This window comes from Lycium ferocissimum, chromosome 1 (genome assembly GCF_029784015.1).
Source record: "Lycium ferocissimum isolate CSIRO_LF1 chromosome 1, AGI_CSIRO_Lferr_CH_V1, whole genome shotgun sequence".
Lineage (NCBI taxonomy): Eukaryota > Viridiplantae > Streptophyta > Magnoliopsida > Solanales > Solanaceae > Lycium > Lycium ferocissimum.
In genome coordinates, this window is record NC_081342.1 from 68,702,673 (window position 1) to 68,712,083 (window position 9,411).

Below are 9,411 nucleotides of genomic sequence, written 5' to 3' on the forward strand. Positions count from 1 at the left end.
CCGTAATTTTAGAGTGCTAGTTGATGCTTTATTTGTATTTAAATTCAATAACACAGTAATCTCTAGACCGTGATTTAAAATTTGTGAAAATAGTTATAAAGGTTTCAACTAGTTTTTTAGTGGATGTTATACTGTTATCTACATTTTATACATACTAAATTATCTTTGGTTCTTCTTAATGGCAAAGTTTAGATTTCGGCCTAATGTTTCGAAAGAGTTTTTATCAAGGCGTATACTGGCAGCATCATAATTTCTAATCGACTTCTAAAATTATTTCAATGTTATTCACTTTAATTATTAAGTTTGAAACTTAGCATGCAGAGTTTAGATGTCGATCTAAAGTTTGTGAAGAAAATTATAACGAATTTGTACTATTTCTAGCGAAAGTTATATAGTTGCAATAAGTTTTAAACGTTAAATTATATTTTATTTCTTCTTAATTATAAAATTAGACTTCAATCCAAAGTTTTGATTGAAAGAATATTCTATCATGCATGTAGTTGCATCATTATAATTTTACACCGAGGTCTAAATTTATTGTAGTATTTTTTGCATTAATTATCTAAGTTTTGGAAGTGAACATGCAAAGTCTAGATGTTGGTCTAAAATTTGTGAAGAAAATTAATTGCAAAAGGTTTTTACAAAATTTTTAGTGTAAATTAGATTGTTATCTATATTTTAGATACGTTAGATTATCTTTGGTTTCTTCTTAATTATAAAGTTCATTTTTTTGCATGGATTGCCCTTCTTTAAAATCGTCTTTAAATTTTGCCCTCATATTTGTGTTCTTTAAGTTTTGCCCTTCACTTGGATACTCTGAGGTTCTGGGTTCGAACCCCCGCCAGGTACATAAAATAAAAATAATTTCGCAGCGCGTGGCCGGGGGAGTGTATGCCGGATCCGGCATACAATCCTTAAGGAAAAACTAAAGTTATGCCGGAGGGGGCAGACTTTGCCTTGAGACATATATTTATTTTATTTTTTTACTTTTCAAGGCAAACTTTAATTGTCTTAAGAAAAGTTCGCGCTTTGATAGGCATACTTTTTAGTTATGCCGCAACTAAAAGTGTGCCCGCATAAAATAACTAAAGGTATGCGTAAGGCGGAACTTTCCTTAAGGCATAACTAAAAGTTTGCCTTCGGGAAACGTTACGCCTTGTGAGGCATACTTTTATGGCGTCTGCTTTAATTAAAAGTACCTCTAACATAATTCCTTAAGAAAAGTTTTACCCCGTACGAGGCATAACTAAACTATGCCTTGAGGAAAAGTTATACCTCATCCGCCTTTAGTTTTCCTTAAGGAATTTATGCCGGATCCGGCATACAATGGGGGGAGTGTATGCTGGATCCGGCATACAATCCTTAAGAAAAAACTAAAGTAATGCCGAAGGGGGCAGGCTTTGCCTTGAGACATATATTTTATTTATTTTACTTTTCAAGGCAAACTTTTAATTATGCCTTAAGGAAAAGTTCCGCCTTATAGAGCATACTTTTAGTTATGCCTAACTAAAAGTGTGCCCATAAAATATAACTAAAGGTATGCCCCATAAAAGCGGAACTTTCCTTAAGGCGCAAACTAAAAGTTTGCCTTAAGGAAAAGTTCTGCCTTATGAGGCATACTTTTGGTTATGCCTTAATTAAAAGTCTGCCTCATAAGGCATAGTTCCTTAAGGAAAAGTTTTGCCCCATAAGACATAACTAAAATATGCCTTGAGAAAAAGTTATCCCCCCTCCGGCATAACTTTAGTTTTTCCTTAAGGACTTTATGCCGGATCCGGCATACACTCCCTCCAGCCCTGCCTTGCGAAATTATTTTTTTATTTTATGCCTGAGCAGGGGTTCGAACCCAGAACCTCAGGTATCCAAGCTAAGGGCAAAACTTAAAGACCACAAATATGAGGGGCAAAATTTAAAGACCGCAAATATGAGGGGCAAAATTTAAAGACCACCCCAAAAGAAGGGCAATTCTGCGAATTGCCCTATAAAGTTTAGACTTTGGTCTAAAGTTTTGAATAAATTCCATCTGTAACGACTAATCTTTTGTTCCTGAAAATAATAATCAAGACAAGAAAAATAGCGACAAAGAATAATATTTGATTTCAAGAACTTGCGCGGGGGTTACAATCTTTATGAAATCTTAAATAAAAAGATGTAATCCTCTGATTCTTCTCCTCACGATACGGCCGTCAATCAAGGGCTTTTGCTTATTCTTGAATGGAAGAATCACTTGTTGTTGATATTTTACTATGAATGCAGAGTCGAGCTTTAATCACAAACGTAGAGGTATGGAAACTTGCGGCTCACCACTTAGAGCGAAGACTTCTTAGTATGCGGAAGACTTGCGGCTGAGAGCTTCTCTATGTATCTTTTTTTTTTTTTCTTCCTTTTGGCTTTGTGAAGACCCCTATTTATAGTTGCAGGGGAGAGCTAGGGTTTGTATATGATTGGTTGAACCATGTCATTTGAACACTTGGCGACATTGGATTGGTTCTTCTATTGACTTGACATGCTGTCACTTATGCACGTGGCATGATTTTATTGGTCCTTGACTTGACTTGGCGCGCCACGTCATTTGACAAGTGGCATGGACCTTGGGCTAATAGAGTGGGCTCATCATGTGAAGTCCGACAAGATAGACTAGCTAGCCCAATTGAATTGGTATTTCAATTAAATCCATACCAATTGGACTTAAGCAATTAATCCAATTATATTAGCCCATAATATTTGTTCGGACGAATATATCTTGGATTTAATATAATTCGAATTTCTTGTGAATTTACTTTTAATAAAATTTCGTCATCTACAAATGCCCCCTGCTTCAAGGCTTGTTGAGATGCATGACTTGCCAGGTCTTTTAAAGACGAGACTTGAAGCATTCGTGCGGCAAACTTTTTTTTTTTTTTTTTTTCCATGGATTTCTTTTTGGAAAAACATTTGAGACTTGACAATAACTCGGTCAAGTTCTTTGATGACGCCGCAATTTGATCATCGGAGTTTTTAGGTGGTGGCATTCTCTAATTTGCAAGAGGTCCACTTGACTTTCGATCATTTGCCAACTCATTTCGCACTTTGAGGCGTTTCCGGTTGATGGAAATATCGTATGGTACTCCTTTGTCTTTGATAGCTGATGAAATCAAGTTTTTTATCAGCAAATGTTAGCAAGACTTAAGAAGTATCATAATTTTGTTTTGGGTCATAAACTACAGGCAAAATCTGTATTAAGATAAATCCCTGTAGCTTTTTTTTTTTTTTTTTTTTTTTTGCTAGTTTAGGCGCTCAAGTTATGACAGCCCATTTTTCAAGCAGCCAACACGTCTATATTTTCATAACTAGCTCAAGTTATGATTCCTTTTCAAACAGCCCCGTTTTCAAGCAGCCAATATGTCCATGTTTTCATGCTTCACATATTTTCCATACTTTCCATATTTGCATGGTATTTTTGTCATTTTCTTAGGAGAACATATGAAATTTCCATAAATTCAAACTTTCCATGTACAAACTTAAACTTTCCGTAATTTGGTTCCAACTAGTACAAGGATTTCTTTGTGTTTGACATCTATAAATATCCTGCCTTCTCATGGTGGCTGGGCATCAATTTGTAGCATTGTCAAGTTGGTTCGAACCCATCGCTCTATCTGGTAATTTTTCCTCAATATGAATTTTCGTCACTTTCTTCGCAGCTCTACATGTCTGTGGTAGAAAATCCATATCTCGATGTAGGAACGTCGAAATCATGATCCGCTTGATGTTTCAGAAACTAGACTCGTAGAGCTACGTCATACGCGGAAACCATGACCAAATTTCTTATATATTTACTCAGATATTGATCGAGAATCAGACCTTCAGTTCTGGTTCACTGGTTTATTAGTCTTGTACGTCCTGACGAAAAATCTTATATCTTGACTTAGGAACATCGCAATCACGAACGGTTTGCGGTGTCAGAAAGAAGACTCATAGAGCTATGTCATATACGAAAATCACAATCAAATTGCTTATATATTGGCTCAGGTATATTTGTTTTAATCAGCCACAGAATCTGATTTTGCTTTCTTGGCTTTGGACATGTTCTACGAAACTTACCCGTCCCCTTTTTTTTTTTCACAGGTCTTTGGGCGCATCTGCATTATCATGGTTGTTTGACCTCAATTTGCAGAATCATCGAGTTGGTTCGAACGCATCTCTTTCAGGTAATTCTCTTCTTCAATATGAATTTTCGTCACTTTATTCACAGCTTTGCATGTCTGTGGTAGAAAATCCATATCTCGATGTAGGAACGTCGAAATCATGATCCGCTTGATGTTTCGGAAACTAGACTCGTAGAGCTACATCATACACAGAAACCATGACCAAATTGCTTATATATTTACTCAGATATTGATCGAGAATCAGACCTTCAGTTCTGGTTCGCTGGTTCAGTAGTTTTGTGCGTCCTGACGAAAAATCTTATATCTTGACTTAGGAACATCCCAATCACGAACGGTTTGCGGCGTCGGAAAGAAGACTCATAGAGATACGTCATATATGAAAACCACAATCATATTGTTCTATATTGGCTCAGGTATATTTCTTTTAATCAGCTACAGAATCTGGTTTTGCTCTCTTGGCTTTGGACATGTTCTACGAAACTTACCTGTCCTTTTTTTTTATTTCTTTTGCAGGTCTTTGGGTGCATCTGCACGGCTTTAAATTTGAACAAAGATGATGCGCTTTCGTGATCGTGATACGCCGCATCCTCATCTAGAGATAGTGAGCGACAAACGAAATCCGAACGCCAAAGTCTTGCCTTGGAGGTTCAACCTCCAGTGATCGGTGCCTTCTCGCTTGACGGACAGATTTCTACTCTTCATCTTGCTGAATGGTCTAAAAAGGAGACCAAAGACGTCATGAGCAACTTCTCGTGCAAAGCCATTGATGGACGTCCCTCCGAAGTCCGCAATTCATCGAGAAATCGCGCCCACCGAATCTTCTCATCCCAACGGATGTTTCAACAAGCTGGAGTGTCCCGCCTTGGTTTTGGCAAAGTTTGCTACACACCCGGCTACTGGGAGTGGGTGGAAGATGTGCTTCCTCGCTATAAGGAAGTCTTGGAGCGTGTCAAAGTTTACGATGCCATCTATGCTTCTTTGTTCACATATGATTACGATGACAACGTACTGCATGCTTTTTGTGAGCTTTGGCGTCCATCTACCAATACGCTTTCCACTTTCGTCGGGGAGATGTCTATCTCGCTTTGGGACTTACGAACAATTGCAGGACTTCCCATTCACGGATCTTTTTATGATGAAGTTGTTCCTTCGGCGAAAGAATTGACGCAAATGGACAATCAGGGGAAACCATGGCTCCCCAAGAGCTGCCTATACTTGTTTTTAGCCTTTTACAAACTTGCCGAAGGTGACCGTCATGAGGTGTCCATCCATGATTGAGTGAAATTTTGGTTTAGAGGACCAAGCAGGTATGCGGAGCCTCCGCAAAAGGCATCGAAGGGTCGTGCAACGAAGACAAGATTGAATCACAATCCTTCTGGGCATATTGACATGAATTACTTACCACGAACCGATGAGGAGCATGCCCCCTTCGTCGAGCTAGGAGTGGAAGATTCACTTAGAGATGAGACGAATTTGTCGGCTTTCCTAACATGTTGGCTCTGCAAGTTTGTTCTCCCCCATAAGAAAATTGACTATGTGCGTGCTAGCGTTCTTAAAGTGGCGAGCTTGATGGCTCATGGAGAGAAATTCTCTTTGAGCGCCCGGTCCTTGCGAGCATATATGGTGGCTTGAGAGAGATCTCTCTACTTTCCAGACTTGAGGGGGGAATATAATTTTCCCCATACACTATGTATATGGTCGGCTAGGAGAATATTTTAAGACCCATCATCATTCCAATCACTCACATCGGAGTATACCTTTATGCAAGATTTCTGGCGAGAAGATGGCCAAATACTTCAATTTTTCTGAAGCCCGAAAGTTATTTTAACAAGATGATGCCCGCCACCTCCATCATTTGGCGTTGCTACAACGTAGGGAATTATACTTCACCGATACTAGCGATCTCTCAGATTCATGGAACGATACTATCATAAGCCTTCGTTCGAGCTATGTTACACTTAGGCATGATGCGGATCTCATCGTGGAGTCCTATAGTCCTTATAGGTTTGCGTACAATTTGGTTTTTGTCAAGACATCCCTGGAGACCTCATGGAGCGACCATACGATGGCACATTGCTAACACTAGCACAACTTTGGAATTCTTCAATTCGCCTTGGAACCTCTTCAGAAGTCATAATTCCGGTGCGCCCATCAGAGGGTAGTTCGCCTTTAATAACTCGTGAGTACATGGAATGGTGGCTAGCCAATCGGATAAATCCATTAGAAATGAGTCCTCGAATTATTTCACAAAAATCAAAGCAAGATCATACACCTATGTTGTCCAAAAGAGGTCCGACTCGAATGAAAGAAAAATCGCATCCTTCTTCTAAGTCCGAGGTGCAAATTAATGATACTCCGCAAGCTCATGAAACTTCTTCTAAATCCAAAACCTTGAAGGATGTTGAAATCCCTATGGATAAAGGAGTTAAACGCGTCCGACCAGTCTCCAAGACAAGTGCTACTGCTGTAACACCTCGTAGCTTCGGGCGAAAGTTTGACTCATAAGATGACAATATAATGGAACCAATATGAGGGTTATAGGAAGTGTTTTGAAAACCCATTTAAGTCACAAAAAAAAAATGTCTTTGGGCAAAGCAAAGTTGAAAACCACTCTACGGGGCATGTTTGCAAGTGAGTTTATAGAAGGTCTTACTTCCAACGACCATAACCCCATTATTAATTTAGAATTTTGGAAAACTTCCTTGATGAAAGTTGTAGTCCTTTGAAATAGATTTCCAACGGTATATTATGAGGGTCAAACGGACATCTGTGCAAAGAGTTATGCCCATTTTACTGAAGCCTGTTCGCTGGAAATTTTGGCAGCGTTGCGGTGACGTTACGGACCGTAACTCGTGTCACGGGCTGTAACAGTGGACCGTAACACACCAAAAATTTCCAGAACCTCACTGGAAATTTTCACCAAGGTACGGTACCAAGTTACGGTCCGCACTTCGTGTTACGGGACCGTAACAGTGACCGTATCTTGGTCCGTATATACGTTTCGGGTCACCTGATTTCGGGAGGCCATAACCCTATCATAAATTGGGAATTTTGGAAAACTCAAAGAACGAAAGTTGTAGATAATTGAAATACCTTTCCAACCATAGGTCGTGAGCTCACAGGTGACATCGGGATAGGGAGATATGGACATTTTAAGATAGAAAGGTCCCAACCCGATTTCAAGTTGGGTCAAACCCATTTCCCCTTGGTATTTAAGGGAAATGTTAACCCTAACAACCCCATTCCTCCATATTTTCAGATTTTAGAGAGATAAAGGAGAGAGAGGAGAATTAGAGAGAAATTGAGAATCAACCAAGTTTAAGGCCCCGAATCCCGAAGCTCGTGAAGGATAAAGTGTAGTACAAGTTGTTGCCGTCATTCTAAGCTAAAAATCAAACTTGGGGATGTTGATTTCGTGGTGACTACTCATAAAAGGTAATGTTTCTACTCCCTAATCATTTATAGTGTGAATTGATGAATTCTTGGGAGAATAATAATTGGGTTTGATGAAGAGAATTATATGAACTATGCTAGAGTTGTTGGATTGTTGACTTGGGATTGTTGTATTCATATGGGTGATGGAGAATGATGTTAATTACATCTAATTGAGATTTTAGAATCACCTAAAAGTAATAGAATGAGAATTGGGTGAAGAAAGCACCATTAATGAAGGTTGTGGAGCTTCATGCCCACCAAGTGTTTGATAAAATGCTTAGATGAACAAAGCATGGATATTATTGCTAATATAGAATCCCTTTGACTTGTATTGATATAGATCAAAGTTGAAAAGGTTGACGAACATTGTATTACACTCAAAGGTGGAATTAAGGTATGTGAGGCTAACTATCTACGTTAGGGAATATTCGCTGATTCTCCTGCGCCTCATTCTTCATACTTGTCCGCAATTTGACTCAGAATATAGTTTAGCCCTAGTTTCATGATATGATATAGAACTTTTATCTTCTAGGGTTGCAGTTACAGAATTCGTTCATGGTTGCCACTTTGAACATCATGAACTCAGCACGTAATCTTTATAGACTTATGCATTGTTATCACGCAGGTCTCGGTCGGTGTATAACCGATTGTTTGCATAAATCCTATCATCGAAAACGATTATCATGCTATCAGCTATAAGCGATCTCGGTCTTGTAAATTGTTAATGTTGAACACATGTCTGTATTTTTGGGCCCTAGGCCACGATTTATGCATACGTATTGCTTGGGCCGAGAGGCCACGGTTTTTGTGCACATTATTTGGGCCCCGGTACGATTATATTCTGATTTTACGTGTGATTCTTAAATCCCGGATCAGGAGTACTTCAAATTTTCTTGGCTTTCTGTTTAGTTGATTTCGCTTCGCCAGTTCTAGTATTTTATTGTTTCGGTTTTTACATACTACCGCATAATTCAAATGTCTTGATGTCCTTTATTAGTTAGGCTCGGTGCGTCTCGCGATGCGTAACGTCATGAGCTGACGACTCGGCTGGTAGAGTGCACGTGTCGGCCTCGGTGAGCCCCACATTCCTTCTGTGGCGTTGCTCGACTATCCGCTTATTTCGATTATAGAAACGACTCTATTATTCGGTACTCAGAGGCTTAATAGACACGATTCGGACAATCGATATTTATTATGTTAGCCTTGTTGGCAGTCGTTCAGTTGTTTGGTTTAGCCATGTTGGCTAGTTTCAGATATGTTCAGATTGTCTAAGTATTTCCATATTATGATATTTCAGTGAGACTTTTAGTTAATCGACATGTGTTAGTTTTATTTTATAAATTAGTTATGTTTCGGTACCACATGTTGATTCGGATGCTTGGTTCGCTCTCGGTCACATGCGGGCGAGCACCGGGTGCGGTGGTTCCTGTGCCCGAGTTCGGGCGTGACAACGCTCTAAGGTGACCAACAATACTTCCAAAAGAAGGGAGCCTTCGAGTTCATTGGACAAGGGCGCCAAAGAAACATCAAGTCTCGCACCATCTTGCAACAAAAAGTCTCGCCCTTCCTCTCTTCCTATCGATGTTGTAAATACCATCGCATCCTCTAGTTCAATGGAGAGTAATACAAGTGGAGATCGGCATTGGAATCGTTTAGAAAGGAAATCGAAGGAGTCCGACGATCACCATAATGAATTCGCTGATTTAAGGCGTAATAGCATTGGATCTAATATCCATACGGATGGGGATCCAAACTCGATAGTGGGCTTGGAAGAAGTAGCGAACAAGTTTTTTTTCTCTCCTATTTTTTGTTTTTCACTTTTTGTTTTTAA

At 39.3% G+C, this 9,411-nt stretch overlaps 1 protein-coding gene and 2 long non-coding RNA genes across 3 annotated transcripts in view; 2 read left to right on the plus strand and 1 right to left on the minus strand.

Moving 5' to 3' along the window:
• Nucleotides 1–9,411, minus strand: part of LOC132058567 (uncharacterized) — an 88,075-nt gene that overhangs the window by 12,007 nt on the left and 66,657 nt on the right. The gene's annotated exons all lie outside the window — the stretch shown is intronic.
• Nucleotides 3,097–4,554, plus strand: LOC132030912 (uncharacterized). The gene is made up of 3 exons (XM_059420707.1): nt 3,097–3,638; nt 3,909–4,008; nt 4,105–4,554. Exons 1-3 carry the CDS (start codon nt 3,578–3,580, stop codon nt 4,286–4,288), a joined length of 345 nt encoding a protein of 114 aa, XP_059276690.1. The 5' UTR covers nt 3,097–3,577; the 3' UTR covers nt 4,289–4,554.
• Nucleotides 7,428–9,411, plus strand: part of LOC132058561 (uncharacterized) — a 76,425-nt gene continuing 74,441 nt past the window's right edge. Inside the window, exon 1 of the long non-coding RNA XR_009415337.1 lies at nt 7,428–7,580. This is a non-coding gene — a long non-coding RNA (uncharacterized LOC132058561). The remainder of the gene's footprint in view (nt 7,581–9,411) is intronic.